The sequence below is a fragment of the Vipera berus genome, assembly GCF_964194415.1.
Source record: "Vipera berus genome assembly, chromosome: 1".
NCBI lineage: Eukaryota > Metazoa > Chordata > Lepidosauria > Squamata > Viperidae > Vipera > Vipera berus.
Window position 1 is genome coordinate 73886403 of NC_138202.1, and position 22953 is coordinate 73909355.

At 38.7% G+C, this 22953-nt stretch overlaps 1 protein-coding gene across 3 annotated transcripts; it reads right to left on the reverse strand.

Moving 5' to 3' along the window:
• Nucleotides 1-3145: 3145 nt before the first annotated feature.
• On the reverse strand, nucleotides 3146-22563 carry PIGH (phosphatidylinositol glycan anchor biosynthesis class H). Of its 3 annotated transcripts, XR_014025287.1 has the most exons (6): nucleotides 22356-22563; nucleotides 20592-20801; nucleotides 19998-20081; nucleotides 18533-18741; nucleotides 3886-3953; nucleotides 3146-3182 (listed from the first exon to the last, which is right to left on the reverse strand). XR_014025287.1 is itself a non-coding variant. In XM_081319267.1 (4 exons), the coding sequence occupies exons 1-4, from the start codon at nucleotides 22533-22535 to the stop codon at nucleotides 18661-18663; spliced, it is 555 nt and encodes a 184-aa protein (XP_081175393.1). In that variant the 5' UTR covers nucleotides 22536-22563; the 3' UTR covers nucleotides 17783-18660. The 3 variants fall into 3 exon arrangements, 2 of the variants coding, with proteins under 2 accessions (XP_081175393.1, XP_081175394.1); XM_081319267.1 differs by lacking the exons at nucleotides 3146-3182; nucleotides 3886-3953 and having other exon boundaries at nucleotides 17783-18741; XM_081319268.1 differs by lacking the exons at nucleotides 3146-3182; nucleotides 3886-3953 and having other exon boundaries at nucleotides 17783-18741; nucleotides 20592-20720; nucleotides 22356-22558.
• Nucleotides 22564-22953: the final 390 nt, after the last annotated feature.

The following is a 22953-nucleotide window of genomic DNA, read 5'->3' on the forward strand; positions in this document are numbered from 1 at the left end:
CAGCAAAGTTGGACTGCAGAGCAGGATTTTTGACCATCCTTCTCACTTCCGAAACTTTAGTCAGGTGGATGAGATCACATGAGCAGCCTGCCAAAGATCAAACATATTGTGCTTGTCGTCGTACTTTATATGGCACTGTGGCATTTGATCATTCAGAACAGAGTAACTGAATTTTGAAAACCTACACTTCTGTGTTTGTTTTGCAGTGAATTAATATGGGGATCAATTGTTTCATCCGAATTACAGCAAAAATCTGAACACTCATTGTATTGTTAGATTACATGGTGCCTAAGACATCTTGAAGTATTCCTGAAACTCTGAAGGCACTATGAAGTTACACTTTTACTTGCTATAAAACAATAAAGGCAACTGTTTTAACATTACCTAGCCAAATAATAAAATGGTAAAAATAATTTAAAAATATCAGATATTTTAGAATGATTAGCTAGCTTTTACTTCATATATTCAAAGATTTGGCACATTGTCAAAAGAATAGCACCTGATCTTTGATAAATGTGCAGATTGTTTTAGTCAGGACTTAAGTATAGTTCTACCATTCAAAAGGAACACATATATTTTAAAGAAGTATTTCTCTAATATATATATATATATGTGTGTGTGTGTGTGTGTGTGTGTGTGTGTGTGTAAATTTTTGGATTGCTAACAAAGAATTAAAGGGAGACTGATATGGCGATTTCAAACTCATTTGTTCTTATCAGTCAGCCATACCCTTCTGAGATTTGAACCTGGGCTGATTGCACATTAGGCAGTTGTTTTACCTCTAAGCCACGTGTTTGGGGCCTAGCAAGGTATTCTAAAATACTTAACAAATACTTTATATAGGATGACGGATGAGGATGACGGATGGGATTCTGTCGAAACGTTGCTCCTACACCTTCAATTCTACGCGGGGAAAAACCCGAATGACCAAAGATCCATATGTATGTATGTATGTATGTATGTATGTATGTATGTATGTATAAATAGTTAAGCATTTAACATATATATGTATATGTATATATGTGTATATGTATATATATATGTGTGTGTGTATATATATATATACACACATATATACATATACATATATATATATATATATATATATATTATTTATTTTTATTTTATTTTTTATTTTATTATATTTATATATGAATATATAAATAAATATATATATATATTTATATATATGTATATACACACACACACATATATATATCAGAGGGGATAATGAATTGTACATAATATTTCCCTCAGACATGTACAATTCATTATCCCCTCTGATGCCTTTGACATGATGGCTCTGAATATCAGCCTAACACTCGTTTTTTATTATTTTGATGATTTAATTCCAGGATGAAGGATAGAAAACATCTTCCAAATCTTGAAACATCCTTATCCTTATTAGATGAATATCATCCAGGATTCCCTTTCATGCTAGAATTTTTTTTCTAGAGATATTTATTTATCTCTTGGAACTGTATGTTTTTGCTAAGGTAGCTTAAGGTCAATCATAGAACCAAGAAAGTCCAATTTACTTCAAGAACCAAATTGTGGAATTAAGAAATAAAACTGTCAGGCTATTGCTAGCTTTAAGCATAGCAGTTGTACTTTCTCATGGCCAAATTAAGAGTCTGCATTTTGTCAGGTTTTGAATAATCTCAATCTGTGCACCTTCACAATTAGCTAGATCTTCCTTCCTTCCTTCCTTCCTTCCTTCCTTCCTTCCTTCCTTCCTTCCTTCCTTCCTTCCTTCCTTCCTTCCTTCTTGCCTGCCTGGGTCTCGAGAGATACACCGTTTAATTGCTATTTTTGGAGGTCACAGCTAAGCCTGAAAAGCAAGTAAGAGCTTGAAGTGATTATCGGCTCAGTTACAATTATATGTATTAAGTTTCCTTAAGACTTCATAGAATGTTGAATAGAATTGCATTAATGATATATGATTAGATTTTTATAGTTCTATGGTCTTATTGTATTGTAATTTTAGAGAGAGATCCTTCCAGATATCATATTATTAGGTAGCATATAGGTAATGTAACTATGTCAGTAAACTAAAAGTTCGTGGACATGACATTATGGTATAGAACAGTGTTTCTCAACCTTGCCAATGTTAAGATTGACTTCTACTTCCAAAAGCTTCTAATTACAAAATTCCTCAGCCAGCAGGCTGGCTGGGAAATTCTGGGAGTAGAAGTCTACAGTTTAACATTGCTAACGTGGGTGTAAGAAACATGGGTGTAAGATCTATCAGGATTCCATGGTACAATTTCTCTATTTACACTAAGTAACATTAAAAATAAGGGATGCGGTGGCTCAGTGGGTTAGGACGCTGAGCTTGTCGATCAGAAGGTCGGCAGTTTGGCGGGTCGAATCCCGAGTGCCGTGTAACAGAGTGAGCGCCTGTTACTCGTCCCAGCTTCTGCCCACCTAGCAGTTCGAAAGCACGTAAAAATGCAAGTAGAAAAATAGGGACCACTACGGTGGGAAGGTAACAGTGTTCCGTGCGCCTTTGGCGTCTAGTCATGCCGGCCACATGACCACGGAGATGTCCTCAGACAAGCGCTGGCTCTTTGACTTTGAAACGGAGATGAGCACCGGCCCCTAGAGTTGGAAACGACTAGCACGCATGTGTGGGGGAACCTTTACCTTTACCTTAACATTAAAAATACGAAAGCTATGTAGTTTTTGGTTTCTTAATTTTGCCCAGTTTTGTGGGGCTTCTCAGCAATATTGAAAAGGAGGGTTTTAGTTTTGTAATATAAATGTCATAAACGTGCTGACTCAATAAGGGGATGGGATGACCTCCCTTGAAAATTTAAAATCATGCAGTATGATTTGACTGTACAAAGCTTGGAATATGATCATGTTCCCCCTGCTTTTACATTTTGAATTCCAGATGCAACAACTGGAGCAAAGAAAAATTTAGGCAGAATAGAGAGCTGAATACAGTATGCAGAAAAACAGACAAGAAAAGCTTTTGCTCTTCAAGGTATATATATTCATTTATTTCTGCTCCATGTTTGCTTTTAGCTACACCCAGGATTAGTGAAGCAGGCTTTATAATTTACAAAGAAATGAGATTTACTTATAGGGATTACATTAGAGGGATAGTCAAAGACTAGCATCTAGTTAATTACATCCTATCAGAAGGAGAGTCCAAGATCACGTGCTTGGGTTCACATCTGAAAGAGAAGAAAGGTAGAAGGAATTAACCTCAGAGTAGCCTTCTGTTACAAAAGAACAGCAGAGTGGTAAACAAAGAGATGACACAGAATTTCTGTTTACACCCTACCCTTGTGATCAAGAGATGCTTAAGATTCAGTGCCATTCAACTTTGATGTCAACAATACTGAATCTCAAAGTACTCCTAATCTATGAAACTGATCCTCCAGACAAATACAGCTCTATCCAGAACAGATTATACTCCATCTTCAATCTAAGTAATGCCCAACAATAGCTCTGCTTTATCTGGATTGCGTCTCAATAGTCTATTTCCAATTCATTGTTGTATGGGACACAGTAGCCATGTGCTTCTAGACGTAGAGAAAAAGTCTTCTCCTGATGTTTAGATTATCTCATATCAAGCCTGAGAACATGCTGTGCTGGTTAAGATGATAGAAATTACATTCACAAACAAATACGGGGCATCAAATTGGCCCTCTAAATTTTGCATCCAAAGAGATGGAATTTTATTCACACATACTGAAAGCAGTCTGTCTCCAATGTTGTATTGTTTGATAAGTTATTTCTATTGCTGTCACTTCCTAGAAAATTAGGGATCTAAGCAGAAGATAACCTAGCTATTGATATTACATTGAAAAGGCCCCACCTATTTAAAGGGAGATAGAAAAAAGCAATTGGGTGGCAGTGTAGTACAGGACTTACTTTGGGGACACTTTTACCAAAGTGGAGGTTGAGAGATTGCTGTTGCCAGGTACCAGTAGCATCACCAACTTCAATATCCAGGGAGAAAAGGGCATTGTTTTAAAGAAATGCTTTAATTAAATTTGACACAGACTTAATACACAGTGTGGTGTTACCAGCCAATAGGCAGGTATGTTCTGACTCAGCAACAGACAGTGAACGTTAAGGAGCTGCCTGCTGAGTTTGAATGCTTGCATTTTCTTTCCCTGTTTGAGTTTGAAGATGTGGTTGATTCGTTCCCTGCACCCCCTGCTGCTTTCGTCCTCAATTAAGGGAACCACCTGGTCATATCCCTCCCTGGTTATTCAGAACCTCCAACATAGAATCAACATTGAAGAATCAGACAAGTGGCAAAATCTTTCATTAGGCTATAATTATTCTAAGCTCAAACAAAAACCCTGCATCTAGTTCAGTAGGCAGTGCTTTCTGGCTAGGATGTCGAGCAGTTTTGCCTTTTGGAGCCAGTGTTGGGAGAGGCTATTTGCTAAAGGAGACATGAATTAAGAGGAGAGAGCATGGCATTCTCCACCTTTGGAACAAAACATCTACTGATCCATAACTGATGCCATACAAAAATTCACATCCAACCTGGATTTTGCTTTAGTAGTTTGTAGTTTTAAAGCAGAAAGCCAGACTAGTAGAGGAAACATCCTAAAAGGTCAAGAATATTCTTCCAAAATAACAAATACCTCAGTTCTTAAGTGATCTTATGGGAATCTGCTCTTTCTTCAGTAAAGGCCAAATTAAAGTAATATTGGAAGAAGAAGAAAAATTGCCAAGGACTATCACAAAGAGCATCCCAAATGCTCCCCCTTTTTCAACAGCCACAGGAATAATTTGTGATGTCAGAAGATTCCTGTCACCACTGAATTAAATGCACTACTTGGACTAATGCAGATCCTCTAGAAAACAATAGAAGATCCTTTACAGCTTATGAGTTTATGAAAGGAACTCAAACGCTCAAAACTCTAAAACACATCCCCGTCGTAACAATTACTTTCCCTTCTGAAAAGCTATCAAAATACAGTGTCCTCTTCTCCTAAGCAACGGTGGCTAACAGTCCTGACTTACTTTATCGAAAGTCCTCTGAATTAAAATAAATAGCTCATTTCCAAATTTGTGTTTGCCATTAAAGGGGAGGGTTTATAGTTAGGGTGGCAGAATGTACAGTATATAATCCTGACACCTCTAGTTAATTATATTAATTATTGGGTGATGTAATAGACTCTGCTCTGAAATTCTGTCGTATTGGATATTTATGGATTCTGTGTCAGCTTTCATGCTTGGGGGAAAAAACCAAGAGAGAAGAGAAGAGAAAAAGAAGGAAAGAAGAGAAAAAAGACTGTGCCAGATGACATGACTGGAGAGAAAGGGTAGAAAATGAAATTACACGTATATGCAGACCAGTTAAGATTTCTGGTTTGGAAGAGAGAAAAAGGTCCATGGGTGGCTTGCCAGGAAGAAGGGAAGAGAAGACCCACGAAGAGGACATCTATACCAAAGATCCAACACAGGAAGGAAGGGTTCACCAGTTATTGGCAAAACTCTAGTCTCTGTGGAAGAACTGGATAGAAGACCTGAGAGAGATTCTGTCTCCAGTGGAAAAGCAGATGATGTTTGGCTGAGCAGATCCAGGATAAAGTCAAGCTGTGCTGAGCAGACTACAGTAAAAATCTAGCCCATTCCTTACTTTTCATTCTCTCTTAATAAGCCTCAAAGGGAGAGGGAGCAAGAGACCCAGAGGGGGATAGTCACTGGGAGGAAAACTTAAATCTGACACCAGGGGAATACCAGAATTGCAGTGCACAAATCTGCTATACACACTTGTTGTAAATAGCTTCATGTAAATAGTTAAAGGCAGGGACATGGTGGCTCAGTGGGTTAGGATGCTGAGCTTGTTTATCAGAAGGTCGGCAGTTTGGCGGGTTGAATCCCGAGTGCTGCATAGCAGAGTGAGTGCCTGTTACTCATCCCAGCTTCTGCCAACCTAGCAGTTCGAAAACATGTAAAAATGCAAGTAGAAAAATAGGGACCACTACGGTGGGAAGGTAACAGTGTTCCGTGCGCCTTTGGCGTCTAGTCATGCCGGCCACATGACCACGGAGATGTCCTCAGACAAGCGATGACTCTTCAGCTTTGAAACGGAGATGAGCACTGGCCCCTAGAGTCGGAAACGACTAGCACACATGTGCGGGGGAACCTTTACCTTTACCTAAATAGTTAAAAAGCACAAAAGCTTCCATTCTCTTTTTTTTCTCTGTCAGTTGTCAAAGCAAAGTACATTCAAGTTCAAAAAAGAGTCCCGTCACCATATGATATACAGCTATGCAACAATTGTGTAAGGTAGCTATTTTGCAAAATGTTCAAGACTATTGAAGTCTTTTATTGCTGCTACTTTTATGGTATTTGTCTTATATTTCTAATGGAAACAGCTAAGAGCAGAATAAGCTAAAAACGTTCAGGAAAAAGCTGTGGATATTAAAGGCTAGGTGAGAGCTAAATTAAGAGAGGTAATAGCTGTAGTTAATCTGCAAATATACATAGATGCCTTGTGTCAACCTTGAAAGGAAGTCCAGACAGGAAGTACACTCAAAAGTACTAGGTCTAAGTTTATTGTAAGGTTACCTTAACAGAATCTTGCAGGTTCAAAGTACCTCCACCTCCACTTTTACAGTCTTTTCTGAGACATTTGCTATGCCCACATTTCTTCTAAGGACTCAGTTGCTACTTGTCAGACAGTTGTCTAGTCCACATTTTTGCCTTGCAACGTCATTCCCTCATATTACACATTGATACAAAATAGACTTGCATTGCCACTTCTAAGAAGCATCAAGGGGAGGGCTTTGATTGTGCAGGCACAGCTACCATCTTGTTTTTTTTATTCCACTCTACAAACACCTCAAGGATGAGAAATCAGGCAAACCAATGGTGTTTCCTTCTTGTTCCATACAAGAAACTATTGTTACTAAAATACACAATCACAAATATTTCCACTTATGCCTTCTCTAATCAACTAAACTTCCTACAGGATGTAGTTGAGAGAAACTCCACTGATCCTATCTCCTTCATCTCTTAGTATCAATATTACAATTATTATGAGTTCTTCTCCCAAACTATCCCACTCTCTATTTATAAGCATCTATGCGATGAAGCCTTCCAGTGATGGGAGGTGAGGTGTTACCCCCCGTTGATAGGGCTCGCAACTTGGGCGTCCTCCTGGATTCACGACTCAATTTTGAAGATCACATAGGAGCCGTGACCAGGGGGGCTTTTGCACAGGTTCGCCTGGTGCGCCAGTTGCGTCCCTATCTGGACCGAGACGCCCTACGCACAGTTACTCATGCGCTTGTGACCTCCCGTTTGGACTACTGTAACGCTCTCTACATGGGGCTGCCCTTGAAGACCACTCGGAGGCTTCAACTGGTGCAGAATGCGGCCGCACGAGTTGTAATGGGGGTCTCCCGATACTCCCATGTAACACCTCTACTCCGCGAGCTGCATTGGCTTCCGGTTGCCCTCCGGGTGAAATTCAAGGTGCTGGTTATCACCTATAAAGCCCTACATGGCCTGGGTCCGGGGTATTTGAGGGAACACCTGCTGCCGGCATCAAATGCCCTTCGCCCAGTGCGCTCCCACAGGGAGGGTCTGCTCAGGGTCCCACCGGTAAGAGATTGCCGGCGGGTGACACCCAGGGATAGGGCCTTCTCAGTGGGGGCGCCTGCCCTCTGGAACCAGCTGCCAGTGGAGCTGAGGACTGCCCCCGACCTCCGATCATTCCGCCGGGGCCTGAAGATCTGGCTCTTTGAGCTCTCGGGCCCAGGCTGAGGAGAAATTTATTTTAATTGGGGTTTTTAATTGTACAGGGTTGGTTTAATCTTTTTTAAATTGGTTTTTTAACTTTTGTATGGTTGATTTTTAACTCCCTGTAAACCGCCCTGAGTCCTCAGGGAAAGGGCGGTATATAAATGCAATAAATAATAATAATAATAATTCTTAGAACTGCCATTGTAAAGTTATTCAGGTTATTGTATGACACAGTTGAAGAAAATACACTGTTCAGTTCTTGTCTTCCTTCTAAGCTTCTCTAGGCTATGACTTTGGCCTTGTAAACATGCTAGTCTTCCAACTTAAATAATACTTCAGTGATTGTTTAGAAAACTGCTTAGCTACAGAGAGACAAACAAAACAATTTTCCTAAAACCTAGGAAAGACTTTTACAATTTCAATAAAACTCCTTATTAAATGGGAGGTCTAGGCAACTAACTCGTTAAACAACAATACTGTATTTCACTGCTGGGATTGGTAAAGCATTATGAAGCTGAAAGAGCAAATCAAAGCCTTCCAAGAAGCTCTGAAAGGTAAATGAGTGTACTATTATTATTAACAAGGAAATGGGGAAACAAGAAATGTTAATTGTTTGTAATGCCTTCATGATTGTTCTGTGCAGTGGTGTAGGACAAATAAGACTAATTATAGCTACATGGCAGTTTTACTGTCAGCAAACTGTACAATTTCATCATTCAACTAGTATTATTTTTAACAAACTTTCAGAAGCTGGTTGTACAATGTATTTTTGCTTTCATAATGCTAAATTCAGCCCTTTCAGTCTGCTGTAAGAGCTGTTATTGTGTCACAGGGAGAACAACTTACAACTTTCATTATCCTTTTTTCCCCTCTTCCCTTTCCCATCAAACTGATAGGAGCAAAGCTAAATGGAGAAAAATTACTGTCCCTTTTTTGGTTAATAAAAACAGGGGAAATGGCACCTTAAGGAGGAAAGGGTATCTTAATTCCAGCAACAGGTCATCTGTCCTGATTTAGACTATTTTTTTACCACTTTACAACTCCCAAAACACAGAATTGTCTGTTGAAGATAGGATTTTCAAGATGTGTAATAAAAGGGATGATAACTACACCCACTCAAAAGAGAAACTGAGGCTCAGGGAAACTCAGGGCAAGAAGATCTGAGCTCCAAAATTTGGAGAATCACCAGCTGTCAGCAAAGTGGAAGACTTTTCTGTATCTCTTGAGTGCCCTCTTGTGGTGTCTAGAGTTTTGTGGCCAAGATCTGATAGCCCGCAGTTGGTAGGCAATGTTGACTCTTATGATTCGTGGACTTCATCTCCCAGAATTCCTGAGCCAGCATGGTTGGCTCAGGAATTCTGGGAGTTGAAGTCCACAAGTCATAAAAGAGCCAACGTTGCCTACCCTGCACCTAGAGAAAATATCTGTGCAGGGAATTGGGCAAGTCTTTGAACACATTTAAAATAAAATCTAAACATAAATCTAAATACATTCTAATTACTTATGGCCACTAAATCAGAGTGCATAGGGCTTACTTTATGGAACTCTGCAACACTCACATTCCCCACTCTGTGACAAGATCGTTTCTTCTCTTTCTCTTGCAAGACAAACATATTTCTCCTAAAATATCTTATTAGAAGGGAGGGAGATTACATTATAATCAATTGGATAGGTATTTTTTTACTTTAGCAGAGACTCTAAAAATTGCCTTGCTAGCTCCATGAATGGAGATTAAATGCATATGCAAAGGTTGCAGCATCTGAAGAAGAAAATACTAATACATATGTTGTTGATAGCAAGATTTGGTAGAATAGATGTGAAGCTCTCTAAAATATTATTTAAAATAATGTATGTAGATTATCCAGAAGAGCTCAAATAATAGGTGGATTATATACCACAATGGCAGCATAAATGTAAAGAAGAATAAAGTGACTGTATGGAATCATTTAATAAGCTGTGCATTTTAGACACCTGTTCAAAATTTGATTACTGGTGAAATATAATGCATGGCCAGGAATTGCCAGTATCATAGACAATAGAGGACGTTTGGATCTCTGGACAGTGTCTTGAAGAACTTGGGCCTTGTTAAGACTTGTGCTCTTTTCTACACCCTTTGGAAAGGCTAGTTTTTTGGGTGAAAATCAAAAGCCCAGCACAGCTGTTGTGTAATAGAAGAAATGCACATTTGCTGATAGATTCTGCCATACAAAAGTATAGTAGCTAGAACAAAAGACTGCTACAATAGTCTCCTTTCAGATTAGGAATAAATCCGCATGGACTCTTTCCTCAGCATAAGGATAGCTCACAAATTTGTCACAAAGACACATCCTTGTGCATCTTTCTGTGTCATCATGTGGCTAATACCTGGTTGAGAAATCATTGGGGCACCTTAAGGCTGAAGGCTAGACTGGAAAGTCAAACAATTCCAGAAGGAATCAGTGGGAAGGCCCCGCTGAACTGATGCTATGACAACTGCATGGACATGTCCCTGTGGTCTCCATCCTGCTTCCAGATGGTTTTGCTTCCAGTCAAGTGAAAAGTGAAGGAGCAAGGCAATTTGCCGAGATAAACAAAACCTATCACCATTTGTGTTTCTTCATCAGACTTATCAGTCTTCCCGTTTTTGTTCGGGGATGCAGACAAGTTTCCTTGCCAATGTTTTTTTCTTGTGACATTAATACACTTATATTGTAAAGGATTGATGTGAACCAGTTCTCTGGAGAAAACCTGTAATCAGATATAATGAATGCGAGACATATATGCTATTATATTCCTCACAAAGGTCAAATTTATTTTATAGTATGTTTTATTATGTGTTTTGCTATTTGCTTACTTAAAATGCAGCCATTTCCTTGTTTGGTTATAATAAGGTAAAAGTAAAGGTTTTACCTGTCCAGCTGTGTCTAACTCTAGGGTGTGGTACTCATCTCCATTTCTTAGCAAAGAGAGCCAGCATTGTCCGAAGACATTTCCGTGGTCACGTTGCCAACATGACTATACACCAAGGTGCACAGAACACTTTTACCTTCTCACTGAAGTGGTACCTATTTATCTACTCACATTTGCATGCTTTCATACTGCTAGGTTGTCAGGAGCTGGAGCAAGTAACAGGAGCTCATCCTGTTACACAACGTTTGGGTTTTGAACTGGGGTTTCAGCTTTAATTGCTGAGCCATCATGCCCACTATTTCGTTATAATTGTAATAAGCAAAAGATAATAACCATAAAATATGGTTTCTGAACCGTAGGGGCAGCTTACCTTTAAATTTTTGTTTTCTAGTATGCCCATTAGCTTGTTGGCTTTTTTCCTCTAGGCTATTTACACTAGAGTAAAACCAAGGCAGAAGTGGATTACTCCTGTGATTTGAAGAAGATTATGAGGTTTATAGTAAAGGATTGCTTTCTTACACTGCATCATCATTATTTACCCTACAGAGCAGAGTACCGTATCTACATATAGGCACCAGCCAGGAGACGGTGTGAAGGATGGACTGACCCCAAGGAACATGGAATGTAAAACAGAGGAGACCCTATTTTTATTGACTAATCCAGAGAAGTGACTAGATGTCAGATCAGTATATCATTAAATTCATTGCTACCATATCTCTTTTTTCCTTAATTTAGGAACAAGTGTTGCTTCTTCCATTGGCTAATAATAGTCTGGGAGAGTTTCATCAATTAGGCTGACAGAGGAAAGTTTTAAATCTCCTCCTTCAACATATTCTGTACTTGGGTGCCAGAATCTATAATTAGTTTGATTTTGAAAGAGGGGGCAGGAGGGAGAGAGAGAGAGGATACACACCCCCCCAAATGTTTTTTTTGGGGGGGAACTGGTAATGAGTATGGCTACTGTAGCAAGATTTTCTCTTTATGTGTTATATTTGCAGTAGCAATATGCAGTAGCAGGAACTGTTTTGGGAGATCCCCAGTGCTACGTTTTCAAAACATCCTTGCTCTACCTCTGTTGCTACCACCTGGTGATATTGTGGGCACTACCATATAAGGCTGGGGTGCTGTACTTGTCTTGACACCATGCTTTGGTGATCACATATTCTTCTCCCCTTGGGAAGCTGATCTGTTTTTATTTTTTCACCTCAGTTACAGCCTCTCCCCCCCCACACCCCTTTCTCTCTCTCTTGCCTTATGCAACTCTGGAGCTTTTCAGGGTTTGAGGCTAGACTGTTTTTTCATACATAAGAACCCTAGGCTTACCCTGCTTCCTACTTTCCTGTCATAGATTTCACAGGCAATCTTATTAAGAGCCTGCTCTTAATCTTTTTAGTGCAGTGTTTCTCAATCTTGGCAACTTTTAAGATAGGTGGACTTTAACACCCTACTGGGAATTCTGGGGTTGAAGTCCACATGTCTTAAAATTGCCAAGGTTGAGATACACTGTTCTAATGAGTTTCTAGCAAAACAAACCAAGTACCCACCTTAATTTTCCTCGCTGCACCAAACTCTAGCCTGAACCCTTGACCCAGCCTCTATCCTCAAAAAATACATTACTTTCTCCTCCTGTCCCTTATGGGCTGTACATCATTCAGTGATTATGCTGAAAGTTCCTTCAATAATTGTTGAGCTTGAGAAACAAATAGCAAAAGTTATAAAAAGCAGAAGTGAGATTGATACAGTATGTTTATTGCTGAAGCCAGTTGAATAATTATACCTGGTTGTGTAGACTAAAGTTTACTATTGTACCTGACACCAATCAAGGATACTTGATTGTACTACCTTGCAGCAGCATCCAATACCAGTTGCCCAAATCTGGGCACCCCAATGAGCAGTTAATTGAGAAGCTATTGGATGCTGAAAGTGATCCAGGTAAGTAAAATACATTTTTGAGGAATAGTGACAAGACTATTTGTGAGTCAGAGTCAGAATGATGCATTATAAAATATTTCTGATATTTTTCTAGTAAATGTTATAGGTTCTGTCTACATATGTCCATCAATTGTTTCAATATTCTGTGCTAGTTCTGTTTCATTTATTTGTGTAACAAAATACTCTCTGCTACAGATGAGACTTTTATCAAATTCTACTTCTTTGCATATCCAAATTCTATTTCTTGATAATTATAACACACAGCAGAATATTATATTATTTCAAAAGGTGTCTTCCAATTAACATTCATATGGCAAAGAAATCATACTCCAACTGCATTCTGAAATGAGATCTTCCATGAAAGCTACGTGTTGTGTTTTACTAAATAAATAAAGACATCCTAAGACCAAAGATATTTGTGAACTTGTACAAACATCTATATTTTCTAATTCTTTGGCAAGAGTTTCAGTGTTTATTTGCAAGTTACCTTATCTTGTGCTACTAGATAAAGATAGTTTATTGCTTTCTTCTGTCCACTAATTTAGAGTATCCTTTCTGGAAACACCATATGCTGTGTTACAGCAAGGATGGCCTGCAGACCTGTCTCACCACAGAGTCTTCAGAAACATTACAAACAGAAGCCAGCAAACTCTCCAAGGAATTAAAGAAACAGTATGATTATCTAAATATACTATTCAAACATCAGAAAAAGATAGGTGTCAAAGAAGTATCAAGAGTAAATTCAGAATAAAATATGCCTGATTGTTATTGTATTTCCCTTCTGTTTTGTAACCCAGAATAATATTATTTAAAAAATTAAAGATGAGACCTATGTGTGCCTGTATGCTGTCTGAAGCAGCTTTCCAGAATCTTCGCTATCTTAATTCATTCAGATTCAACCTCAAAACACATCTTTGCCCTGAAGCCTTTGGCACAAGTCTCTATTTTCCATACCTTACCTACAACCATTCACAAACTAGACTTGCTGATTGGGCAGGTGAAAGAGAGAATCTGACAACTGAAGGATATAGTAGAAGCAGGGCTTTTTTTCTCATAGAATGCTCAGAACGGAGTTCCGGCACCTTTTTTGGATAGAATCTTGTAGGGTAGGCAAGGCAGGTTGTATGACGTGTGAGTTCCGGCACCTTTTTCTTTTACAAAAAAAAGCACTGAGTAGAAGTCAGCCTTATTGAAACTTGATCTAGAATCCAACCCCATGTGTGAGCAGCTGAAACAACCAGAGTCTGCAGATTTGGCCAGAATAGAAAGATTGTTCGATCTGTTTTCTTATATAATTATTTTTGTTTTTGTTTTCCTCTTGTTTCTTTATTGCTTCCCTCGGGAAGGGCCTCTTTTCTGACCAAGTTTAAAGTACTTTGTATCCTGATATTAGTTTTTGCTTGCGTCTAACCTTGACTTTCTCAGTTCATGTGCTTCTCCTTGTCCCTCTGCCAGCTGTTTATCAATGTCATAGTGGAAGCTCCCTGTATTGATCAGCATGTGACACTAACAGCATTACAGTTCTGCTTTATCCTTAATGAACGGCAGAATGAAATCTATTGCTAGCTAATTAAAAAGACCAACTGAGAGGTCTGGAACTACCCAGTGAACATTCTTCTGACTTTCCTGCCTGGCAACACAAAGTAGCCTTTGATATGCTGATGGTTCTGTGTCAAAGTTAAAGGACCTATCAGATGGCAACGTCTTCATATGACACATTACAGTACTCTAGTGACAGAGAATAGATTCTGACTGGGCTGGTCCTGTCAAAGTAATGATAGCACAGTCTCACATGGTTAATTTAAAATAATTTGTACGAGTATTTCCTGAACAGGATCTTTGGGAGTGAGAACGTGAACACTTGTCCATTATATCAACAACCGATGACGTTAAAATGTAACTATACTGAATAAATTTTGTGATGAGGACTTAGAGACATTAATTATCAATTGCAAACTGTTTTATTGCCCACAAGAGTTTTCCTCATTTATTCTGGCTGCTACGTACATTCCACTTTACCTTGCATAAACAATGCATTACAAACTCTACCTGACCAGATTCTGTGGGCTGAAGAAAGATACCCAGACTCCTTTCTCACCATATTAGGAGATTTCAACAGTGCTAGTTTAAGCCAAGAGTTTGGACTGAGGCAATGTTAAAGGTATAGGTTTGCCTTGTTTGCACAGATTGGAACATTTTTGAAACTACCTCTGCAGACTTGGATGAACTCACAGATAACTGCTGGGTTGGGCTATGTCCAGTATGCTGATAACGCCCAGTTGTGTATCTGAATCCTGACTTAACCAAGTGATGCTGCAAGATAGTCACCAAGCACCCTACATGCGATCGTGGAGATGTTGAAGTTAAAGGACAGCTGGAACTTCAAGAACTGATCATAATTACCACTCGTTCAGCACTGTTCTAACTTTGAACCAAATGTGTGATCATTAACCAAGGACTACCTGTATTTGGCAGCTCGCATCTGGAGATTATATTCTTTAATCCTAAATAGGATTACACTTCTTGGAGCTGCTGTATTACTGGGAATTCTTTGTGGACACATAATTCCTGCTGAACAGGTGCCAGCTGTAGCCAAGACAGCCTTTGCATAGATTTGTCGTGCAGGCCAATTTTAACTTTTCTGAAAGGGTATACTTTGGGCAGCAATGCTTTGGTCATCTCATATATAATTTCAATAACATGTGTTGCATATGGGACTGCCATTGAAGACCATTTGGAAGCTACAGGCGGTCCAAAATGTAGAACCCAGGCAGTTATGGACCATCCTTGGGTTTGTCAATAACCTGATTTGGGAACAGCACTGGTTATCAATAGGCTTCTGGGTGACACTGAGACTGGTTATTTGAGGTCTATCTACCAACCATGGCATATGCCCATCCTGTTTGATCCGAGAGTCAGTAGATAAAATAGTATAATTTTATGGGGTCCAGGAACTATGCCCTCCATTCCTGCCCTTTGGAACAGCATTTCCCCTGAGGTCTGTATTTCACTGTCCTGGCCTTATTTTAAAAAAGCTCTTATGACCTGATTTCCCCACCCCCATCCCAGGCCTTGGGCTAATTTTGAGTCCTTCTTGGAAATATTTTTTTTCTTTTGTTGTAATTGTCTTTTGTTAATTTGTTGTTTTTAATCTCTTTAATTGTACACACACCCTAAGGTGGTTTTGAATCCCCAATGGAGCTAACATATTTTATTCAAAATACAATAAATAAAAAAAATTGAGAGAACCACTACGTTCAAGCAAAAGAATGAAAGCTAAGCCTGCAATGCAGTGTACCCTTGACAGTATGTGGTGCTTACTTCAAGTAAATAAGCACGACATCTAGTTACATGGGCGATATCTCGACCGTTTTACATCCGTTTAAGCTATGTGCAAAGGATGTACATGTGAATCAATTACATATCTTGTGGTCCAAAGTCAGGAAATGAAACAATAGGTCAAGGCCATGAGAAGCTAAATATTTGGAGAAGAATCCAAGTCTAGTGATAAGAGCAGCTGAGCAACACAAGTTAGATAGGTTTGTGAAATGTTTTCTTTCGTAGGTTTTAAGGAAAGCAGGGTTAGAATATGTAAAAGTTGCTTAAATCATAGCTCAGGTATTGTAATGTAGGCTTGTGTATTGCTCAGATTTTGGGGTATGTGTATGTATATATGTGTGTATGTATGTGTATATACACACAGGCACACAAACACACACACAAGTCAGTTTCACTGAAATACATCTTTCCCACTGATGTATTTTAATGCACATGACAAAATAAAAAATGAATTTCATAAAATACTTTGGGGATTTAGCAACATTATGAAAAAATCTAGATATATTGTGCAAGACAGAGCAAGACATTCACCAACCAGATAATCCCTTGGCTTGCACCATATAATTGTATTTTCTTTTTGGTCACAAGTACATTCTTTCTCGAGTGCCGTGTAACAGAGTGAGCGCCTGTTACCCGTCCCAGCTTCTGCCAACCTAGCAGTTCGAAAGCATGTAAAAATGCAAGTAGAAAAATAGGGACCACTACGGTGGGAAGGTAACAGCGTTCCGTGTGCCTTTGGCATCTAGTCATGCTGGCCACATGACCACGGAGACGTCCTCGGACAAGCGCTGGCTCTTCAGCTTTGAAACAGAGATGAGCCCCTAGAGTCGGAAACGACTAGCACACATGTGCGGGGGAACCTTTACCTTTTTTTTACATTCTTTATAATATTGTAATCAGTTTAATTAATTTTCATTTGCCCTGATCACTATTGGCACTGATCACTTCTAAATAAAATAATTTGAGTTTTTAGTCATTTGGTACTGAGATTAGCTTTCTACAAAAAATGTAGTGATAGTTATTTTCTGGCATCCTATTTTAGATAAGAGGACGGTTAATAAATAAATATATTTAAAATGGCCTCCTTTTCCTTTTTGCCTTCCTTACAAGTTAATATTAATTTCAACCGACTAACTCTTGCATCAGAAACTATTTGGAATTTGGGATATCAATTTCCTGTCAAATAAAAGTACCTTTTATTACAATAGTTCTGTTAAAAGTTGAAGCTAAATTTGCTTAATCTGGTAAACATATTCATGATCTTTGAGCATTCCCCAGGGTCTTTTATGGAGTGAAAGCACAGGAACTTGAAAAAACTCTGTCTGCAAAGGAACAAGGACATTACATGTGTGGTTTAACACGCACATACAAAAGTATGCCTTGGTATGCATCTTCAGTAAAAAGCAACACATCAGTCTAAAATAAGAAATATTATTCTATCAACACGATATGGTACAATTTATTTATATCGGGTTGAAAGTTCTTCAGTTCCAGTTGTGTTTGTCATCATTATAAACTCATTTAAAATCCTCACTTCATAAATAGGAAACAGAGACTCCAATATGGAGGTAGTAGCTAGACCTCTTTTCTGGTCATTACAGGTTCTCATGTAAATAAATTATTATATATTTATAGTTTGTTTCTTTTAAAGTATAGCAACTTTGACAGATTTTTTTCATTTTAGTATAGTAAAGTGTTATACTGACCATGTCACCTAGCAGCGCCCTACCTGGACATTAGAAATAACTGGTGAAAAATTACTGTTTTATAATTATGCCGATGTCCAGTACGTAAAACTATTCTGTATTAAGATGGAGGTGGTGTTGATAAGATTCTTTATTAAGATGGAGGTGGTGTTAATAAATTAGATTTTCAATACAATAAGAATATTTTCTTTCACTGTATTCTTTTAATAGTTCTGTTTTTCAGCTTTTGGTGTAAAAATGCACTTCAGGTCTGAGCAGATGGAGCTATTGTTGAAGACGCAAGTATCTAATGTTCCAGGGGGCTTTTTTTGTAAAAACAAAGGGCATCCCCATGTCACTCAGGAAAAATTACTTTGCTTGTGAATTACATAAATACAAATATTACCTAGCAACCAGAAACTACACCTACAATTATCATAATCCACTAATACTAATATACAGTGCTTTTTTGTCAAAAAGGTGCCGGAACTCACACCTGTCATACAACCTGCCTTGCCTACCTTACAAGTTCCATCCAAAAAAGGTGCCGGAACTCCATTCTGAGCGTTCTATGAGAAAAAAAGCCCTGCTAATATATAGTTAATGAACAAAATTAAGTCTGTAAAAGGAATACTATTGGATATAACATGTAACTCAACATTATCAGAAAACAGATTTTAATCTTCCATGGGATTTTATTTAGGAAGGGAAAAACCCTTATTCTCATCTTATTTCTGCTGAATCTTCCTTGTAGATTTCCAGTCATTTAGACAGGGTTAATTTTTGACAGAAAAAAAATTATCATTGGGTTTCTTACATGATGAGGTTGACTGAAGAAAATGTGGAACCTGGATTAGTAATTTTGTTCTGTAACATTTCTTCACAGCTGCACGTTCAAACCTTTGTCAAAAAGGCAGTAATAGTTTTTAGTTCCTTGGTGGATTTGAATGTACTCTTACCTAGCTGTCAACATAACCAATTAGATTAACATGGTTGCTTTGGAAAAGCTTCATCTAATAACTTGGGGCAAAATTGTATCATTGTGGTTATTCTGTCTTGATAAGAAGTTTCACATTAAAAGCTGGTATCAAGATTTTTTCCTCCGCTCCAGGATTTCTTGGCAACTTTTGTATATGTCTACAAGGCAGTCCAGACATGGCAGGGAGCTCTATAAATAAAAAGTATATTTTATGTGAATTTGCAGCTGAAATCATGTAAAAAATTGATACAGAACAACTGTAAAATATGGCTTCTTAGATTTTACAGGACAACCACAACAACCAATTGAACAAATTTATAAATTTTCCCAAATTGGGAATTCCTTAATAAATCAATCTTCCTTAATTACTTCCTAAAGTTCCAATTGCACAACTCAGTTTTAATTTCTGTATGAAATTGATTTCCCAGTCTAGCCTACAGCTCCAGGATTCCATGGCAATGGCAATGGCTGCTACTTCATGTTTAATTCCAATGTTTGCATACTGAACAGTGTATAAATTCATTGGATTTACTCCATATATATCTATCATTTGCTTTTCTAAATTAAACAAAAAGAATTATAGTTTTTGTTCCCAACTGTAAGTTTCTTATCCCAAGAGAAGTCTACCTGTAGATAGAGTGGGAAGAAATAAATAGAGGGGAAAATTATTTTTTTCTGAAGTCATTAGATCCAACTGCATTATTTATTCAGCCTAGAATTCCATCTTTATTAATATAAGAAATATTATAAAATATTGCTAAAGAATAGATAATATATAATATTTACTGTTACTGAGATGTAACAATAAAAAAATAATGTATCAATTATTTTTAATCTACTCACTAAGTTTCTTCCCTGGAGACTCTAGCTATTTTTGACTTCTGGAAAATCTTTTAACAGAATAAAGTCCATTTGGAAACTCTCTTTATGGAGAGCAATATCTAGAAGTTTCATAGAAAAACAGGTTAATTTAGTATAGTACGTGATTATAGAAGTGTTAATAGGCTCAGTGAGGTGGTAAATTGTATTCTTTAGAGTTGACATAACTGAGAAAAACAAGAACTTAAATGCATCAAAGGGTGTCAAGGGTTACTACTCCACCTACCTGTGCAAAATTAACTATCTAAAAAGTTCAGCAGTCAGTCCATGCTCAGCTAAGCACATCACTGTTATATCTAAAGGCATAGTTATTGCAAGTCAGTAAGTTTCAAACAAGCACATATTCTTTAACATGGGATTGAGAAAAAGATCACATAAAATGCTGTTCTCTAACGATATTTTTAATATTTTTACAATTTCTATGTATTTTCCAGAGAAGAAATACTGAAAACAAACAAATGGCTTCCAAGAGGCATTTCAGGGGGAAAAACACCCATATGATTTCAGCAAAAATAAGAAATGATATCAACAAAAATCAACATCCTCAGCATATACTTTATACTTACCTGAAATAGTGGCACTACTTCAGAAACAGCATGAGGTTCAATAGGATCTTGGAGAAGGATGCACAAGTAGTAAATAACTTTTTGCTAAAAGAAATGTATAAATAGGATAGTAAAAAAAAATCCCAGTTATAAAAGTCTGTTCTTAAAACACTGTGGGTTTGCATGATACTAGGTCTCTATATATTGCATTTCCACTCAATTTCTGATTGTTGAAACAGTTCCAAAGGTATGGTAGTTTTTAAACAGGAAGCAACTTTCAATCAGTTATTTTTTTAGAAGGCAGCAAACAAGTCTATTGCCTATACTACATATCTGCTAATTATATCAAGAATTTAACTTGTTCTCAAGTCTGGGCTATTTCTGGGACCATCCCAATCCTATTAAGATCAATAGATGGAGCTGCCTTCAGAGTTCTATTTCAAAATTAATAAGCGATGAAATAGTATTTTATGATGTAGAACAAGCACATGCACAACTCTTTTTCCTCAGATTCTTCTCTCTAGGAACATGAAATGTTCAAGTATTTTTTTTTCTTTGAGAGATCTCTTATTTTTAATACAATTTCTTAGCAGTATAGGAAAAGAGTCTCCCTACCATATAAATGGCTTCATTGATGACCACATCTTTGACCTGGTTCATCTCTATAAAGGTTGTGCTTTCTTTTCCTGATGCATAGGATGAGGTCATCTGTATTCCAAGCGAGTCAATTATCAGCAGAGACTCCTGGTCAATTTTCACAAAATGCAGGTATACAAGTAGACCAATCAATGTGATAAATATAGAAGCAGAGAGCACCATACTGTTCTGTAATGGAAAACAAGTTCTCAAATGGACAAAACAAAAGTCACCTTGTATTCTATATAATTACATACTATACTGTAATACTATAAAACACTTTCAAAGGGAGAGCTGCTCATTACCATTAAAATCTACATGAACAGCTCATGCACTACATTAAAGAGTACAAAATGAAATTATGCAGACACAATAAATAGTTGCCAATGCACAGTTGTACATCTGTTGTATATTTGTGTTTCATAAAAGAGATACTACTTGTTCTCATGCTAGAGGTAAAAATGGAACATCAAACTGTAAAAATATACATTTCTGGCAAAATAAGAAGATCTTTATTTTTAAAACGAGTCGAGTTGAAGACATGACAGTGATAAATACATACAACAGAGATAAAAGGCCACAAACATCTATGAATTGTTTTTATTTACAATAGTTGTTTTTCCTGGTAGGTTCCTAATATATCCAAAATCATCTGCATCTTCATTTAGAAAAAGAACCATATTAATTTTACAAGACATGATGGATTTTAGACTGAACTGCAGGTCTAGTTAAGTAACTGTAGATACATCGTAAGTTATTTGAATTAATGTTTAAAGATCCTCTTGGGAAAAAGATGAATCATGAACCATTTATCTCCTTGCAGATGAAGCGATTCCGCTCATAACGAGATTGTACATTTGCACATAAAGAGATTGTTGATGTAGTGAGATGGGCATAAGGTGATGGGGCATTAGAAGAAATGTTTTGAAATGCAAGGAGATAAATGTAGAAAAGAGTTATGCTCTTTTCTCACTTTGCGGGACTTTAGTTCAACCTTCGCTCAACCGAGAGTCTTCCAGAGCCACCAGACTTCTCCCTATATCATGTGCAACCAAGATAGGAATGTTGATTGTGGATGGTGAAAGACGTATTCTAGTGATTCTGAAGAGCATGTAGAGGGAGAAAGCCCCAACTTTCTTGCTGCCAAAAGACAAATGGCCTTGAAAAATCAGGGGCCAGGGACCAAGGCGGATGGGGGTGGGGGAGGGACATGCCAGCAATGGCCTCATGTCCCATTGCTAAACTGGAGGGAAACTGGGTGGTGGGTACTACCAGGGTGGACTAGAATGGGTTGAAGACAATGCCGTGCGTTAATATCTTGACAAAAGGTTAGGAGAGCCACCCGTTAGGAGAGCCACCCGCGGAAGGTGGCAGTGCCCTGGGGTTAAATGCAGCACACCAGCTCAACCATAACACCTACTTAATTCAATAGTCAGTCTTTTGCCTATCTTGACAACTTTTAAGATGTGCGTGTGGCTCAATGCAGGCTGCGGAATTCTGGGAGTTGAAGGCCACAGGTTTTAAAGAGAAACTACAAGACACTAAGAGCCCAGCAGGTTCGAGCAATCTGAAAGGGGCCGGGATGGAGGGTTGGGGCGTAATGCTGCCTGCCCGCTGAATTCTTTGGGGTGGGGTGGGGGTTCCCTCGTCATGGCGGGACATTAACTGCCGCTTACTCCCCGAGCCTGAGCGAATTTCGGGCTTCAGGACCCGCTTCGAAGACGAGCGGCAACCGGACCGTACCTGGCTGACGACGAAGAGCCCATAAGCCACGAGCCACACGCAGCACGTGACGGCAGTCAGCGAGCCCAGCTGCAGCCGCGGGCCGCGCACCTGGAGCTCCCGACAGGAGGCGCTGTGGTGGAGGGGCCGCAGTTTGATGCGAGCCCCCGAGATCGATAGATATTCCCGCTCTTCCGCCATGTCCGAGCCGGTGAGCGATGCGAAGGCGGTTCGCAGATGGGCAGAGCGGTTCTTTTTCTACGCCCTCTCTAGCCGACTGTCGCTCGATGGTAGGAAGGCTCCGCCTCTCCCGGCTAGGAGCTGTCTATTGTGCTGGAAAGGTTGGCGAGCCGGCCGCCGAAGGGGGCTTCCCTTGACTGCTTCGGCCGCGCGTAGGAAGCGACAGCCCCTCTCTCCCCAAGATCTGCGATGCACCAGATCCTCCTGGTCTTCTCTTCCTCGGGCAGCGATGTGCTGCTCTTGGCTCTCAGTCCCGGGAAATCGAGATGATCCGGCTTGGATGAATTTTCTTTTAAATCTGGATTAGTCCCGTGTCTTATGTATTGTGACTCACAAAAAAAGAACCTTGTAAAAATTATTCACGCACATTGACGTTGGA